Source organism: Tachypleus tridentatus, chromosome 8 (genome assembly GCF_004210375.1).
Source record: "Tachypleus tridentatus isolate NWPU-2018 chromosome 8, ASM421037v1, whole genome shotgun sequence".
In the NCBI taxonomy this organism is placed as follows: Eukaryota; Metazoa; Arthropoda; class Merostomata; order Xiphosura; family Limulidae; genus Tachypleus; species Tachypleus tridentatus.
The window spans coordinates 91,950,651-91,969,508 of record NC_134832.1 but is presented as its reverse complement, the minus strand read 5'-3'; the positions used below and the strand labels follow the sequence as shown (position 1 = coordinate 91,969,508).

The window sequence follows — 18,858 nt, the reverse complement described above, 5'->3', positions numbered from 1 at the left end:
TTTTAAAAAGCAAGCTTAAGTAAATATTCTGTTTGTCTGTGTGTGTGTGTACTAAGCATGCAGTGCTTTCTGAAATCTTGCCAAATTTCATAAAGATACACACATCACATTAAAAGTTATAGTATGGATACTTTCATGTTGGTTATATGGTTAGTCAGAATTACCAAGAGATCCAAGTTTTGAAGCATACAGTAAAGACTGTTGCAAACATTAGAAATGTAGAGGAGTTTCATGAAACTCGGTGTACAAACCCTGGACTGGAGAAGTGCGAAAGGCCGTTGTGAAGAGCTGAAGCCCCTGATGGTGAACTTCAAGGAGGAGTTGCTGGCAGAGATCTAGGCCACAGTGACTCGTAGTCCAGTTTTGATGAATGAAGATACAATAGATTTCTAGCATAAAACATCAACTTGCTCCCAAGGAGGTGGAAGAGAGGACAAGGAGGATGCTCAGTGCCTTTGTACACTTGACACATAGCTATTTGATGCGTGGAGTGAAGGTCAGCTTACAGTCAGTGATAAGCCCCAGGAACCTTGCTTCAGGGACCACAGGAAGCACAACTTCTCCAAGACAGAGTTCAGGATGGGTATGAATACCATATTGGAAGCAGGAATGCATAGAAATGCTTTTAGAGCGAGAATAGGTAAAACTCTTTGCTGTGGTCTACTTCAATAAATGACTGAGGGCAATCTGTAGCTACCATTCAATGAATCTCATAATCAAAGACTGTCACGAGAAGTAGAAGTCACTGAGATAAAGACTACTTGCAACTGTAGGGAGGAATTGTCCACTGATGGCATTAATCTTTATAATGAAATGTGCAGCACTCAAGACACAGCCCTAAGGGACTCCAAGTTTCTGTGGGAAAGAATGGGAAATTGTTGAACCCACACGGACTTTGAGTCACCAGTCCATTAAAAAATGTTTAATAATGGCCACGCAAACCATTTGGTTGGAAGTCTCGCAAGATGGCAAACCTCCACGTAGTGTCAAAAGCTTTCTTTATGTAAAAATACAGAAACAATATGTTGTTGCTTGAGAATAATTCCCCAATTAACGTTTCAAGTCAAATCATGTGGTCCACGATGGAGCACTGTCATTGGAGCCCAAACTGTATGGGCAAAAGAAGATTATTTAATTCAAGGAACCACAAATGAGCAATAAAATCCTCTGTAATATATTACAGAGACCGCTCGTCAAAGGATTTGAATGGTTGTTTCAAAGAATCTTGGAATCCTTCCCAGGCTTGGGAAAGTGAGAGGCAGTAGCATTTTGCCAAGCATCAGGAAAAACATTATCCTGCCAGACTCAGTTAAAAATAACCAGAAGAATAGCAAGAGAGGCAGGAGAGAGATAGCATAGCATTTTATAGTGAATATCATCAGGTCCAACAAGTGTACTACAAGATCAATGAAGAGCAATCGTAAGTTCCACCAGCATAAAGGGCGATTATGGTCATAGAGACGATCAGCTCAAAAGAAAAGAGGTGATTGCTCTGCTAGTATATTGATGACTAAGAAGTTGAGGGATGAAGCAGAAGTGCTAGATGCACGGGAAGATTTTCACCTAGTGTATCTGCAATTTTCTGGCCATCAGAGAGCAAGATTCAAAGTGGCATAAGTATACTATCCACTGATCTTTCAGATCTGAAACAACAAGGAGTTCAAGAACATTGATATGAAGAGGCCAATAACTTTTGCAACACAGTCCTGAAGAGAATACATCAATGAAGACATGCAAATTTGGCCGTGTAGGAGGAAGTGGGATGTTCTCCGAGACATGAACTTTGCCCAACCGCAATAAGGCTTGTCCATAACTTTAGAAGGGGGATGGGAGAATCTAACATCCTGAGCATGGTTTCATTTCTCGTGAAGAACCCATTGAAGGGACCACATATGAGCCCCATGTAAGGTGTGTCAAAGGAGTTAATGTAGACATCATCCCCTCAAGCAATTTGATTAAGCAGCTTCGAGAAACAGCTAATGAGTATGATTAGCCAACTCCTGTTTGGAATGAGTGCAAAAACACCAGTTGCCCAGAAACAAGTGAAAACACAATTCCAAAGAATAAGATACAGAGAGAGGGCTTCTAAAATGCAATGGTGCTAGAGCCAACCCCAAGGGTAGAGCATGAAACTGTATGTTACCCGATGATAGAAAACTAAAGATATGGATGATAATACTCTGATACAGGATTGTAAAAAATATGCATTGGAGATGCCCAGCTTAGTCATCCAAAGCTGAAGAGAGAGATCTCACTAAAATGTGAGTTCGGATTCCATGGTGAAGCATGAACATGTTTATTGACACTGGACAAGTTCATGACACTCCTTGCTTGGTCATTTTTGGGGCCACAAACTAGCGGGAGGAAACGCCTCAAAAACATGGCAAGAAAGATTCAATAACCTATGGTGTAAAAAGGTCATTGTGCCACCTCTGAAAGATACTGGCACAGAATGGGATCCTGAGGAAAATAAAAGGAAACAGGTACAATGAATAAGGGATGAGGAGTAAGAAATGGATAATGAAACCTTCTGATAATACCTTGACAAACTTCTACTAGACCTAAACGCATCAGATAGGCATAAGAACTGTTTTTGATGAACCATGTGACTTCAGGAAAACCATGAGTAGTGGCACCAGGGGAAGAAGGAACAGGTCAAGGCTAGAAAGGGGATGGTTGGAAGACAGGAATCGGTGCCATACTCGGCTCTGACTCAGACTAATGGGTCATTAGGTGAAAAACGGTGGATTACAATATGTAACGAAATGTTTCTTTTTTTTTCCTGGGCAGGAAGTATTATTTTCCACTTGCTTATGCCTAAAATAAATGGAAAAGACATATTTTTCTCTTCAAACTTTGCTTTTGTGACCTGAGTTCCCTGTACCCACTCCGCCAGATACGTAAAAGTGATTTACATTAGAGTCGCACATCTCGAAAAACTACTCACTTTTAAACATTTTTGTTCATTTTTGTATAAAGTTAGTATAAATACATGTAAATGTCGATTCATATGTTGTTTTATTCAGATCTTATGGAAACGAAAATGTGCAAATTTGCAAGTTTTTACATAGAAAATAAGTTAATTTCTAAATTTCATTATCCATGTCACAAAAGCAAAGTTTGAAGGGAATAATGGCCATTTCTTGAACTTTTACAACATAAGCAATTAAGAAATAACACGTACTATCCACGAACAAAATTTGTGTTACATAGTGTTATTGTCAATGTGGAAATAAGGAGTGAGAGGACTTTCCCAGAAAACTCCTTCATGTTCCTGTGAAAAATCTCAGACAAGAGATGGACCGAGGAGAGGTACTTCAACAGAGTCATCACAGTATGACAAAGACAGGAATAGTGAATACTCGATAGATGAATGGGAAATTCGTGATCTGCCACTCCCACACCCGAACAGGCAGAAGTGAACCCAACCATTTTTTTTGGTCCAGACACGAACAATCTATCCAATGTTAAGAGAGAGAGAGAAGGAAATGATCCATAGCACGAAGGGACGAGGCATATTGATGCTACCACCCAACTAAGAGGTGAAGTGCTCAACACAAACCCAAATATCAAGTAAATGAGGTAGAGAGGCAGAACTTTGTGAAAGGGAAAGACTGGGACGATAAGAAGTAGAATGAAGAAACAAAACATCTCGTGAGAAATAAAGTCGAAAAACAAAACAAATGAAAGTTGATCGGAATCCTCGGGAAGTATGTGAGAAGGCATGGCAAACTCGGTTGGGGTGAGGAGAAATGATCAAAATCCCTTTGAGACAAATGTTGCCCCACATAATGCTCAATCTTCCTGTGAATGAATGCAAATAAATAGCTTGCTTGGTCGCTTGCACCTATGGCTTGAAGTATGGCATCACATAAATGAGAAAGATCCGAAGTAGTACGTAATGTTAACTTCGGAATTCAGGCTTGAGATCGAACAAACAAGTGAAATATTAAAACACGAGTAAATAAATTCTTTCAAAGTCAAAGCGGAAATTTCTTGAAATAAATAGTAAGTTACAATAACGTGAACCACTCTAAGCAGAACTTGAACAAAAACCAAAATGTCTGAACTTCATCATTACCACAAAAAAAAAAATGATGTTTCGATAGTGGCAGATAAGAGGGAGATACATGCATGCGTAACGTGACGGTTGTGTATTCTTATTGGTTGAAAAATGACGCATGATGATTTGCGTGGGAGATTTGTTGAAATATTTGATTTCAATCAGGCCCGACGAGAGGGGGGTCAGTGCCCCTGGGTCCGGCTGTCTAGAGGCCCAGGAGGATAGCCTATATATAATGCTTTGCCAGCTGTTTGTGGAAGGGGGGGCCTTAATGCTTGTTGTCCTGGGGCCTGTAATGGCTCTCGACGGCCCTGAATCCAATAGGTGGGTGCAAAGGGTTTGTGGAATACGTTATAAAAAAATGTGTATGGAGGGCAGAACAAAATGGGAAAAGCTAATTTTGTGAGAGGAGGAAAGTACCTTATTACAAGATTAAAATAACTTTGAGACTTACGGGTAGTGTTTTACAGTATTTTCTACATTTAACAATGTGTAAAAAATTGTTTATGGAAGATAACAACTTTTATTTAAACATGGGTATTTTTTTATAGGAAGGCCAAATTGAGAAAAATGTTGTGTCCACTAAGAGGGACCGAACTTCTGATGATACAAATTCAAAAACTTTCATCCATTTCGTCAGGAGTCGTTTACTTAGAAACACCGTAAGAAATATCCAGTCTCTTTTCTTTTGATATCAGTATTGTTACACAAGCGTTAATATTTGCTTTATCTTTTACACCTGTGCAATACAAATGACATATTTTATAGTGAATTATATTTCAAGTTAAATTGTATAACCTCAAGGTGGTTCATAACTTTAATGGCATAATTTAGAGCATTCTATACGGGATTTTGTTTATTTTTCACAGTCTTGTGATTACATAATTCAAAAGCTGCTCTTTGTTTACATCACTTGTGTCAGAGCATTGAATTTTCAGTTACTTTCTAAATATACGTATATCATTGAGTTAGAATTATTACTTCATAGTTGTAATATTAATGATTACATTTCTTTACCAGTGTGCAAAACCTGTTGAAAAAGAGGGAGCAGTAAATAATTGCTCATCTCTTGGATTTGACACAAAAGATGTCAGAAACAGTAACAATCCCTTGATCAAGTCAAATATGACATATGAAGAATTTCTGCAAAAGTTTAAAACTCCATTTTCTATGGAAGATCCTTATAAGAAATATACCATTTAAAAAAAAATTGGTCATGGGTAAGTTTAAAAAAATTATATATACCTCATCAGCTTTTATTAGTATAAACTTAAAGAAAAGTATGGTAATTGAATAGGGTAATTACAATTATTAATATTTGAATTTAGGTTTGACGTTTTGTATTGGAGTTGGACCGAATGCTTAAAACTTTGGCATTCCACTCGTAATCCCAGGGTCGCAGGTTCGAATCCCCGTCGCACCAAACATGCCCGTCCTTTCAGCCGTGGGGACGTTATAATGTAACGTTCAATCCCATTATTCGTTGGTAAAAGAGTAGCTCAACAGTTGGTAGTGGGTGGTGATGACTAGCTACCTTCCTTCTAGTCTTACATTGCTAAATTAGAGACGGCTGGCGCAAAAACAAATTGCAATATCATTCTTTTCCAACCATCCACAAAGTTTTAAGTTTGTTTGTTTTGAATTTCTCGCAAAGCTGCTCCAGGGCTATCTGCGCTCGCCGTCCCTAATTTAGCAATGTAAGACTAGAGGGAAAGCAGCTAGTCATCACCATCCACCACCAACTCTTGGGCTCCTCTTTTACCAACAAATAGTGAGATTGACCGTAACATTATAACGTCCTCGCTGCTGAAAGGGCGAGTATGTTCGGTGCGACGGAGACTCGAACCCGCGACCATCAAATTACAAGTCGAACGCCTAAATCCACCTGGCCATGCCGGGCCAATATTGCAATTTAAAGTTAAATTTGTACTCAGTAATAAAATATTCGAAATAAAACTATTTTTAAAATATAGTACTAATTATAATTAATTAGTTGGTATTATGTTGCTTTAACTATATCACTTCGTTAATCAGTTACATATTTTTTGAACTTAAATGTGACATTTTTTTTAAATTCGTGTTGTTGGTTCATTAATTTTTGAAAAACCTTTCAGTTGAATGAATACATGATATTAAGCTGATTATTGTATGAATTTCACATAATGAATTCTTTCTATCTTCTTCAAATTCTTTTAAACAGCAGGGCACAAAGTTCTGTATTATTATCCTGCTAAAATTCAAAGGAGGAGTTTATTATATGTCATTATACATGTTACTAAATTATGGCACCTTCTTCATAATGCTTCCAACCTTGACAATATTTCACTTTTTTCTTTTGTGTGAGGATAAAAAAAGATACTAGGAATGTTTGTTTGTTTTGTTTGTTTTTGGAATTTCGCACAAAGCTACTCGAGGGCTATCTGTGCTAGCCGTCCCTAATTTAGCAGTGTAAGACTAGAGGGAAGGCAGCTAGTTATCACCACCCACCGCCAACTCTTGGGCTACTCTTTTACCAACGAATAGTGGGATTGACCGTTACATTATAACGCTCCCACGGCTGGGAGGGCGAGCATATTTGGCGCGACGGGGATGCGAACCCGCGACCCTCAGATTACAAGTCGCACGCCTTAACACCCTTGGCCATGAATCAACTAGTAGCTTTCAGTTTGGACTAATACTTTTCTTATCCATACTAACATCTTTACATTCCTAGTAGCTGGGCCCAGCATGGCCAAGCGTGTTAAGGCGTGCGACTCGTAATCTGAGGGTCACGGGTTCGCGCCAAACATGCTCGCCCTCCCAGCCGTGGGAGCGTTATAATGTGCGGTCAATCCCACTATTCGTTGGCAAAAGAGTAGCCCAAGAGTTGGCGGTGGGTGGTGATAACTAACTGCCTTCTCTCTAGTATTACACTGCTAAATTAGGGACGGCTAGCGCAGATAGCCCTCGAGTAGCTTTGTGCGAAATTCATAAAAAACAAACAAATAATTCATTTTATTATTATAATGACTTAATTATTACAAAGTGTAAATGTATACATATCTCTTTTCATTGATATGACTCTTTTTATAACATTATTACACAATATTCGGCCCGGCATGGCCAGGTGGGTTAAGGCGTCCGACTCGTAATCTGAGGGTAGCGGGTTCGAATCTCAGTCGCACCAAACATGCTCGCTCTTTCAGCCGTGGGGTGTTATAATGTGACGGTCAATCCCACTATTCGTTGGTAAAAGAGTAGCTCAAGAGTTGGCGTTGGGTGGTGATGACTAGCTGCTTTCCTTCTCGTCTTACACTGCTAAATTTGGGACAGCTTGCATAGATAGCCCTCGAGTAACTTTGTGCGAAATTCAATTAAAAAAAAACAACAACACTATATGTGATGCAAAGGACAGGCTGGTAAACCCATTGGTATTGAAAATATGATTTAACTTAGAAAATATATAAATGTTCTACATTAGAAACACCTTGCCACATTATGATCTATCAAGGAAAAAAAAAAATAGTTACAAGTGGGCAGTGTGATTCATCTCATCCAAATACAGCTAGTATATTTTACATCAACAAAACTTTGCATTAAAAAATAACTTGTCCCAGCAAACATAGTCTCATAGTTCAGAAAGTGTTATAAATTATTTCGATATTTCGATGTAAAAGGAGAAATTGGGAGATTACGAAGAATAAAATTACACCATAGAAAGACATCATTACCATGTGAACTTTTAAAGTACATTTGACCACACACAGGGTTACAACGTTTATAGAGCAAAGTAATCCATGTGTCATTAGTATTGTTATGCTTAAAAGCATGCATTCATTACAAAAAAAGGATTAATTTATGCATGTAGGCTTAGCTGAATTACAAAATTAAAGATTCAAAACTAACATTACGTAATGAATGTATCTTGAATGTAACAGGAGAACAGAATTACTGTATAATAGTGTAAATATACAGTATAACGACCTTACAAAAATATAAGGCTAGAAACATGTAAAGGCATAATAATTTTATTACAAGAATACAGTGATGTCTTTGTATCAGGTAACCAGCACACCACAGATTATAATGTTTTTTATTGTTTCAGCGCTTCAGGAATTATTTATAAAGCGTCAGAAATTGGCAGTGGTAGAACAGTTGCTATCAAGCAAATAAACTTATCTCGTGAAAGTAAAATTGAACTGTACATCATTGAAATTCTTAGATTAAGGGAACACAAACACCAAAATATAGTAAACTACATTGACACCTATCTTGTAGGTGAAGAACTCTGGGTAAGTGTTCATAGTGTTACATATTACTTTATGTTTTTATAATTTGACATGTTATAATGTATGAGTTAAGATACTGTCTTTATTAAATTAATTTGTTTATATTGAGCAACATGACAAATTTAAGAAACGTTTCGTATGCCACTTTCACAGATCTGATTTTTTCTTAATTGTGATTATAAATAGTTTTAGAGCAAGGATTGTGAGTTGGAGACACATCTGCTTCAGTTACAATAATTTTTAATTCATTCCATATATGTATATATATTTAGAATAACTTTATACTTGCATAATGTGTTCCTACCAGTACATTATCTCTCACCAGCATAAGGTTTATCTGTAACATTTCAGTTTATACCATTGCTTTGTTCATCTTCCCTGTATGTTAGGTGAACGTAGTTACATGTATGGTTGTTGAAACTGTTTAATACAGGAAAAGTTGAGTTTGTTCAATTATTAGCAGCTTACATGATACAGTATATTAGGAAAAGCTATAAACATTAAGTAATCAATTTTTTACACAAAATACGATCTTACTTAATGTTTTATAACTGTTAGGAACCAGATCACAGATTTAGTCATCAATTATATAAAAGAATGTACTTGAAAAATGAAAATTAGAAACAGAAAAATTAACAAAGAGGTAGAAAAGTATTCTTTGCTAGTTCAACACCCTTAAAAGTGAATTTAATATATTTATCTTCTGTGAACCACACAGCTTTATATATAATACAAATCTATCTCTCAAAGAATACTAAAGAACTATTGTTACTTTTTTCCAACTTCATGAATAAATTTTTGGAAGAATTTTGGTATGAGTATTTTGTTAGAAATGTCATTACTGACAGAATCCTAAATCAGGAAGTAAAATTATTTTGTGTTACTAGTATGTATGATTTTAGTAAAGAACAAAATGTAAGTGAAAATTTAAACTTCCTTTGTATAGATTGTAATGGAGTATTTGTCTGGTGGATCACTGACAGATGTTGTAACAAAAGCTTGCATGAAAGAAAAGGAAATTTCAGGAGTTTGTAGAAAACTATGTGGGATTGATTGTTGTTAATTGACGTGTTTTACAGAAGAGATCCGATGATTGTGTTTTACTTAAGTCTGTAGAATGATTATTTTATTTCCTTGCAAAAACTCTTATGACCTATGTAGCAAAAAATGGATACTTCCATAAACTTTCATTTCTACAGTGATAAAGAACAATTTAAATAATATTTCAGCTGGTAATAGTGTAATTCCATCTAAAATTGATGAGGTTATCATAGTATAAACTCCGTGAAGTTACTTGAACTTACAAGAAGTTTCACCTCCAGTGCATTATATGGAAACACATCTTCAACAAGTCTACAATTTTTTTTTAAATTTACCATTGGCAAGTTTTAACTGTACTAAATATCAGTCTGAACCACGTTAAAACTTAAACCTTTGATATTAAGTGCATAGTATATTCCAAAGAAATAAATACCAGAAAGACTTAAAAAATGGTTCAGCCTGAAAATAGGTTAAAACATTACAATCTTAGAATTAATTTTACACAAAGTAAAAAAAATAAACTAGTTAAGGTTGTGAAGAACACATGATTTAGATACTACTGCAGGTAATGGTTTAGTCTTTCAGGAGCGAGTGGAAACGTAAAATCTACCATTATGTTGTGAAAGTAATATTTCACTAATAACATTGTTTATATATAATAATAAAAAGGTTTGTCTCTGTGTATGTAACTCTGTATCTCCAAGAAGAAAGAGCACAGAGACTCAGCTTATGCACCCATATTAATGGATCCCTGAGGGTGTGCATCTGGGTATTAATTATTCTTGTGTATCTTTTTAATGAGGTAAACTAGTGGAACTACACAGAAAAGAAGTATTTTCCTATATAACAACTTCTAATTTATAGAAAAGTTAATACATTTTGATAACAATGGGCTCAAACAGTGGTTTTTGTGTTGTGCTGTTTAGCAAGAAAGATGTATAGGAAATACTTTCGTGTTAAAATGGGCTCAGAATACATACACACTGACATAATAATGTAGCATAGGCAGACTTGAGTCTTTACCATTTCATTATGAGTTGGGGCCTGCATGCCGTGGAACAATGGCCAGTCCACCTCTGTAGTGTAGAATATATAAACCTAATATATATTCTATTATATATATTATATATAATATAATAAGGTTGTAGAGTATTTTGTCTCTACAAATACTGATTTTGTGATATCAAATTCATATTTGATTGGGGACCACATGCTGTGGAACAATGGCCAGTCCACCTCTGTAGTGTAGAATATATAAACCTAATAACTTGAGCAAAGCTGGGTACCTTAGTTTGTATAACAACATGTAATATATAGGGAAACTAGTGCACTTTGATAACAATGCTTTTCAGCAATGGCTTTTATGTCATGTTGCTTGGCTAAAAAAGTATAGTCTAATATTGTTGTTAGCCTGTGTATAGGAAATATAACATGACATATAGAAAAGACAGAATTGGGAAAGTATTTGTTTATTTCTTAATTTATCGTCTCCATTCATTAAAGATATGTGTTTTCTATTAAAAGTATTTATGATATAACAGAAAATACCTTAATTCAGAAACAATTTAAGATTAAAACTGCACAGAGGCAATCCCTTAAGGTTGTTGGTCTCAATTTATAAAGCCCATGGTTTTATCATGATCAGGGCATGAGAAACCAACTAATATATCGACATAATAACTTTTGTGAAGCCAAATACTTTTCCTAGTTATCAATATAAGCAGCTTTAATATTTTCTTCTTTCACTCAGAATTTGTACTGTTGTCTCCAAATATTATAATACACACACACACACACATAAAATTTCAAATATCTGATATTGATTTATTAAAATATTAATAGTTGAAATAAATTTATATTTCATTTAGGTTCTTCAGGGATTAGAGTATCTTCACCATAATCATGTTATTCACAGAGATATCAAAAGTGACAATATTTTACTTGGAACAGGTGGTGAGGTAAAATTAGGTAAGTTTTTAGACATATGCCTTTGTGAAAAATGCAGTTTCAAATATTTTAGCTTGTTTGTAACAAAATTTCCTTTAAGCATAGATTAGTTGACAATACATTAGCCTTGTAGTTTTATTAAAACAGAAGGTTTTGCTAGTGTTTGCCAGTTGAAAACAATCTAATTAAAGTGATGTTTTATGTTTGAAAAAGCAAAAATATTTATGTGTGTACATGTATATATACTTATGTATTTATACATATATTAATAAAAAGTAATATTTCTTTCAAGGTATTATAAGCCAGTTATATAAACATTGCAAACACAGAACAAATATAGAAATTGTTTTTAAAGTCTGTCTGTCTAAAGTTTAATTTTTCAAGCTTTTGCTGTTAGAAAAACAAGCTAATTGTGGATGTTTTTGTTTCTCTTTCACATTCCTCTTTTGTTTACTGAAGATCAAAATGTAAAAAAATATACATTTTAGGTGTATGTTTTACACACCTATGGTTTTCAGCCACAGTTAACAAATTAAGAAATAAATAGAGAAGACACAACATCTGTAGTGAAATATTTTATAATAATGTTTAACTTATACAACATTTTAGTGGCTTATAATATTTAGATTGCAAAATTTAAATTATTTTATTACATGTGTAGATAGTGTTTCATGTAAACTTTTGTCTCTTGAAATCCAGTCAAAATAATGAGTTCTGTTACTGAATAAACTGTTTATTGGGCTCCAATCGTATAATTGTTCCATATTCCCATGTTCCTTACAATATACTTACAGTTATAATCTTATGTATCTTCCTAATTAATTTTTAAATTATTATATCCACGTTTTCCTTTTATTTATCTTAAATAGTTGTTATATTTGATATTTTTATATTAAGTTGTGGCTGTTTATTTCTTCATATTTATTTCTATATCAAATCTTTAAATATTATTGAAATATATTTTCTAGCTATGTAAAGCATTGAATATTGTTTACTCTTGATTAAATTATTTTTTGGTAAACGTCCAGTATAAAACGAAATAAAACCAACTACATGACATAGCTATGTATTGTGCCGTTAATCAGTATAACTTGATGTAAAAGCTAGGCTTTTACATATGCTTATTAGCAAAAGTACAACCATATGCCAATATCAAAGGTACAAATAACTTAATATACATGATTAAAGTCAGTAAAACCCCAATGAGACTTTAAAACTGTCTCTTACACTTAACGTATTCTGACATATATCAATGTGTCATCCTCAAAAGTGTAACATTTGTTTTGCAAAATAACCCTTAATTATACAATTACCAGATGACCAATTCATATTAAAGAACAACATTTCTATCATCCTTATTTCATAATTTAAATTTACTTTTTTACTCAAAACAATTACTTGTTTATCCAGTTGGATTTTGCTTTTTTTAACACCAGCAACTTAAAAATAACATTTTATTACATACTATTTGTTATAAAAAGGACAGATTTGTAGCAATGTTTTGTATGTTTGCAAGATTTAATTGTGCATTTCAATGATTAAATATTTCTATTTTACAATAGGAGCAGAATAGATTAGAGTTAACCACTGAATATTTATTTTATTAATTTATTTATAATGAATGCTAATAATTTTATTTTGTTATAAATTATGTATGAACACTATAAAGATGGTTTTGTTATGTGGGTGATTTGATAGGGGGAGATTGAACAAAATAATGCAAAGTTAATCTTGTCATGTGTTCTCATAAAAGGGATATTATATACCTGGCTAGATAAAGTTAAATGACTTTTTAAAACCTTAATCTTTTGAAAGCTAAGTTGGTCATATTGAACTGACTATAAAAGTGTAACAAGTTTTAATATGCTTTAGGTTAATTTTTGAGGTTGCATAGAAATCCTTTACAAGTCATTTCTCTCAAATGATAAATTTCTTTCCATTATGCAGCCGACTTTGGGATATCTGTCAAACTCACCCGAGACCAAAATAACAGGAGAAGTAGATGTGGCACTCCCAATTGGATGGCCACAAAAGTAGTAAAGAGAAACAAATATGGGCCAAAAGCAGATATTTGGTCACTGGGGATTACAGCCATTGAGATGGTTCAAGGTGAACCACCTTATTATGGTCAAAGAGAGTTCATGGTAAGTGTTGCTAGTCAATACTTACAGCCAGTTTTCATTTTATTTGAATTTCTCCTGTTTCTCTTTTTTTTTACAGGTTGTTTAGGTTTTAAATGTTATAAAACCATTGAATTGGAAAGATAAAGTTAAAGCATTTGAACAAAATTTGTTTGATACATCTAATTGAGTCTTCCTGTGGATACAATTAGTCTTTCATCAGCAATTTCAAGATATTTTAAGAATTTGGGTGCATTAATACCTTACTTTAGTAAACACAAGTGTTCCTACATTAATGTTCCTCATATAAACTACCATTGTTTCACAATACTAAGATTCTTAAAACACATTCTTTTCACTTGAAAACACAATTGTATACTTTGGCCACAATGTCTTCCAGCAACTATAGGGAACAGCTATAATAAAGGCATAAACAAGGCTTTGTATAATATTTATACATACAGATGCATTAAACATAATGATGAACAACACAACATTGGCAACAAGTATGAACATTTGACAAATGTTTATACAGTAACGAACCTTTAATTCTTGAATGTTTTGTAATACTATCACCACCATACTGATAACCCTCGATAATTAAACAGTAACATGTTCAATAATTTATCAGTAATGTTCGTCTACCTTATAGTTATACTTTTGGAGCCATTTAGACATAGCTAAGGAGGATTGTCCAAACTATTTAATGCTAGTGTCACTAGCAGTATTGGTTAAAATGTGTAATATATGTATACGTGTATATATTTCATTATATATACATAACTTTTTTAGTATCAGAATTATTTTAAACAGTTAAGTTAGGTTCTTCATCAAGTCACACACTCATTTTCAGATATATCATCTTATAACAAAGATTGGAACACCATTGATCACAAGAAAAAAAGATTTGTCTCCAGTCTTTAGGAATTTTCTCAACAAATGTTTAGAAGTTGATGCAAATAAGAGATGCACTGCTTCTGAACTTTTAAAGGTATGGTATAAATTACTGTTATTTTACTAGGATATTTTGTTCTACTTTGAACCTAACATCCTAATGTACACAATAACAAACAATATCAGTAAATGTAAAAGTTCACTGTTATGCTTGGCTGTTCATCTAACAGAATGGGAGCTTCAATTTAAGATACCACCTCATAATTATTCGTAAATTCCATACAATATCATCTTTTATTGGTGAAAAAATGGAATAATTTTTACATCCCTGATGAATGTAAATATTTTCACCCATAAAAATGTTTAACTGTATTTAAATCCAGCCATTCCAATTTATTTTAATTGATTTGTAACTGGGAGAAGTGTTTGAACTGAATAGTAATGTTTCTATGATAAAAAATTTTAACATTACACAACTCGGTTTTGTTGAAGTTCATTTTCAGATACTTTAAATTTTAATGCATTAACTATTGATAGAAAACACTTGATTTTTACTCTATTTTGTACAGTTCATCTAATAGGTAGTTCTCTATACATATTAGTCATGACAAAAAGTTGTTGAGTGTTAACATTTTTCCTTGCCATCATTCATACGTACACATGGTGTACATGCATAAACAACTTATATAAATACAAAAATACTATTCCAGTGAAAAAGGATATTAATAACATTTTTATATTTATGTGTATGAGTTTAATAAGACATAATTTGTTGTATAGTAGTAAGAGTTACTTACCCGTTTGTTGTATTTCTATAAATTTTTGCAATAGCAAATGTTTTAAGTTCAAAAATAAATAAATGACTCACTGTAGTATTATGCATTGTAAATAGAAATAATAATAACTGTGTTAGTGGGTTATGTAAATCCTTTAAAAAAAAAAGACCATTTATACATATCTGTGCACATTTTAACATGATAAAGAATATAAGATCATTCCATATTTTTGAATACTTTCTTTGATGCATGAGTGAGAGAAAACTAAACAAATCTACTAAAATGCATGTACATTAAACTCCCATTGGAAAACAAATATTTATTTTTGAAAATGTTTATAAATAGTGTAAATATTTGTTTAAGCAATTCATGTAAAAATTCATTTCTTTAATGGTTTGAGGAAAGGAATTAGAAGAACCTTGTTGATTTTGTTTTTCTTCTTTATTGCTGCTTAGAGTTGAACTCTCATGCCAAAGTAAGGAAAGTTCTATAGCATGTCATATATTGTTATACAACTGGGAATTGTTCAAGAAGTTATAGAAATACTTGTAGGGCTGCTGATGTGTTGTAACTTTTATTTTTCTAATTTTTTAATGCTCTTTATGATAAAGTATGTGCAACATTTTCTATCAGTAGAATTCAAATCTGAAGCCGTGCTTACAGAGGAATGGTTGAAAATAAATTATTTTAGATTCTTGTATAGTTTTCGTTGGATTTACAGACTTATAAAACTTAAACTTTTTTTTTCAAGCATCAAAGATTTCATCAATGCTAAGAATGGTTTAGTTTATTTCAGTCCAACTTGACTTTTTTAGTGTAAATTGTGTTTGTAAAAATTTGAAGTTCAATATATGGAATTATTTACTCTTAATTTGCCAGCATGTCATTAGAGTACTGTACACTGTAAGAATATATTAAACTTATAATGTACAGAGACTAATTTACAAAAATGGGTATAATGTACAAAAAACATATTTTTTGAAAAAATATTTTTATTTTACACACAGCATCCTTTCCTGAAACTTGGAGACAAGTAACAACTTTTTCATCTCTCCAAGTGTCACCGATTTTTCTTTATGTTTTTGTGTTTAATTTAATATCTGTTATTTTTTATGTTTTTATGTTTATTTTAATATTTGTTACTTTTTATGTTTTGATGTTTATTTTAATATATTATTTTTTGTTTTTATGCTTATTTTAATATCTGTTATTTTTTTATGTTCATAGAAATACATGTATATTGTTAAATGTGTGTTGTGCTCATCCTACCTGTACTTTATATTTGTAGATTCTGTGGTGTAAGTGTCAACAATGTGTGATTTGTGTGTATAATAAATTTGTGTTGAGAAAGAAAATTGTGTGTATCATTCTTTAACAAATATCATAAATTTGATACACATTGACATTCAATTAACTTCTAAATTTAAATTACAATTTCTGACTATTTGAAACCGTATCACATAACTGTCATAACACAATAAAACTGAGACTCGTCTGAGATAAAGTATAATACGCAATGTAATAAAACACATACTCAAAGCTCATTAATGCGTCAAAAATTGAATATTCTCATACACATGTTTAAATGACTTGCAAGAAGCAGTTTACAAAGCCAGCATCGCTCTTGCAAAAGTATGTTAACAAAGTGAGTTCATTAGATTTCTCCAAGAGTAGCAGTATATTGTGTACACAATAAGCCAACAAAGGAAAATAAATATTTCATTAATGAATTATACTACGAACAACTGTCGTCTCATAACCTGAGGATCGCTGGTTCGAATCCCTTCTCGTCCTAACGTATTCGTCATTTCAGCTATTGGAGCGTTATAATGTTACGGTCAATCCCACTATTTATTGGTAATAGAGCATCTCAAGAATTTGCAGTGGGCGGTGATGACTACCTTCCTTCCCTCTGATTCTACGTTCCTAAATTAGTGGCGGCTAGCGCACATAGCCCTCATCTAAATTTGCGCAAAAACAAAAACATTTTGAAGAAACCTAGTGGTATGTCTGTAGACTTAAAACGCTAGAAACCCGATTTCGATACCAGTGGTAAGCAGAGCACAGATAGCCTATTGTGTAGCTTCGTGCTTAACTGCAAACAAGCTGTTCATTTTAAAATTATAAGTAAATACTATGGTTTGTATCGTAAATCATAATAATATTAAAGACTTTCATGCTATTGTAGTAAGTTGTAGATCATTAATACTTTTGTTTTGAGTTTATTTACTGATTACGAATATTATCTTATTGAACCTTACAGCCTTTACAGTAAGGAAGAATATTCTTGAAACAAGCACAACGTTTCGATCACTGGTGTGATCATTTTTGAAAACTTGAGAATCATTTCACCAGTGTATGTGTTTTTCTTATAGCAAAATCACAATGGGCTAGTTGCTCTGTCAACCGAGCGGAATCGAACCCCTGTGTTTAGCGTTGTAAATTCGAAAACTTTCCGCTCTCCCAGTAGGAGATCGACCGACCATTTCACCAGTGATTTAAACCTTATGCCTGTTTTATAAATATATTCTTCCTTACTGTAAAAGCTGTAATTTGTATTATTATAATTTTCGATCATTGTTAAAATGATTCTTACGTTCGTGTGATATGACAGTGTTGTTAGGAACAAATTAATTTTAACGCTCTCCTTGACTCTGTGATAAGTTTAGAAGTTATTGATTTTAAAACGCACATCCCGAGACAGGAAAAGGTTTTTATTTGTTTATTTATTTATATTTTGACGAAAAAAAGCAACAACATCCCGTTGCGGCATTTGTTGAACTGTTGTGGAAATTTATGAGTTTTAACTGGTTATTTGTTTGTTTTGTTTTGAATTTCGCACAAAGCTACCCGAGGGCTATCTGTGCTAGCCGTCCCTAATTTAGCAGTGTAAGACTAGAGGGAAGGCAGCTAGTCATCACCACCCACCGCCAACTCTTGGGCTTCTCTTTTACCAACGAATAGTGGGATTGACCGTCACATTATAGCGCCCCCACGGCCGAAAGGGCGAGCATGTTTGGTGCGAGCGGGATTCGAACCCGCGACTCTCGGATTACGAATCGAACTCCTTAACACGCTTGGCCATGCCGGCCCTTTTGACTGATCATAAAGGATGTGTTTTGCATAATATTTAGAGCGGTGACAAATCTCCGTCGCCCAGATAAAAGTACTAAAGTATTTATATAAAGTGTTACTTATGGAGAAACTTGTAAATGCACGCGTTCTAAATGATATTCGTGTGTAAAATGCAGTCGTTGTGGATGATCTGGTCCTTTTTAATAACTAAAATACAAAATTACATCGTAAACGTGGAGAGCAAGCAACCAATTGAAAGTAAAACATATACTTAACAAGGGGAGTAGGAAAAATAATGGTTTTGATGAGAATTAATTAAATTTCGCGATTGTAGTGATGCTAATATATACAAGGATGATATTGATGATGATGTGATCGAATCTCCGGTTCTGAATGATGCTGAGAAGTTCAGGATAACCTTGATGTAAGTACCACTCCTGTTTCTTGGAAATTCTCCCCCAAGAAAATTCTGCAGTGAGATATATCTCCACATTAAAAGACAGAATTACGCTGCGGTCCAATGCCTAAATTTTGACATTTACCTCATCATGTCCACCTGCTACCATCAAGACGCTTCTGTTCTTCTCCAGTCCAGAGTATGTACACTAAGTCTCATGAACCTTCTCTACACCTCTGCAGTTTGCAAATATCTTTACTGTATACTTCAAATCTTC

The 18,858-nt window shown here is 33.5% G+C and overlaps 1 protein-coding gene across 1 annotated transcript; it reads left to right on the top strand.

Annotated features, from left to right (window-relative positions):
• Positions 1-442: 442 nt before the first annotated feature.
• Positions 443-16,453, top strand: LOC143223963 (serine/threonine-protein kinase PAK 3-like). Its single transcript, XM_076452432.1, has 8 exons — positions 443-583; positions 4,615-4,725; positions 5,084-5,214; positions 8,043-8,334; positions 11,241-11,340; positions 13,267-13,463; positions 14,293-14,430; positions 16,117-16,453. The coding sequence occupies exons 1-8, from the start codon at positions 443-445 to the stop codon at positions 16,144-16,146; spliced, it is 1,140 nt and encodes a 379-aa protein (XP_076308547.1). The 3' UTR covers positions 16,147-16,453.
• Positions 16,454-18,858: the final 2,405 nt, after the last annotated feature.

Bases quoted from the DNA above. Each gene is read 5' to 3' on its own strand.
- LOC143223963 (XM_076452432.1), top strand. From the start codon at position 443: ATGCTCAGTGCCTTTGTACACTTGACACATAGCTATTTGATGCGTGGA. The intron at 5,215-8,042 runs GTTTAAAACTCC...CAAAAATATAAG, and splicing joins TATGAAGAATTTCTGCAAAA to GCTAGAAACATGTAAAGGCA. The intron at 8,335-11,240 runs GTAAGTGTTCAT...TATTTCATTTAG, and splicing joins TTGTAGGTGAAGAACTCTGG to GTTCTTCAGGGATTAGAGTA.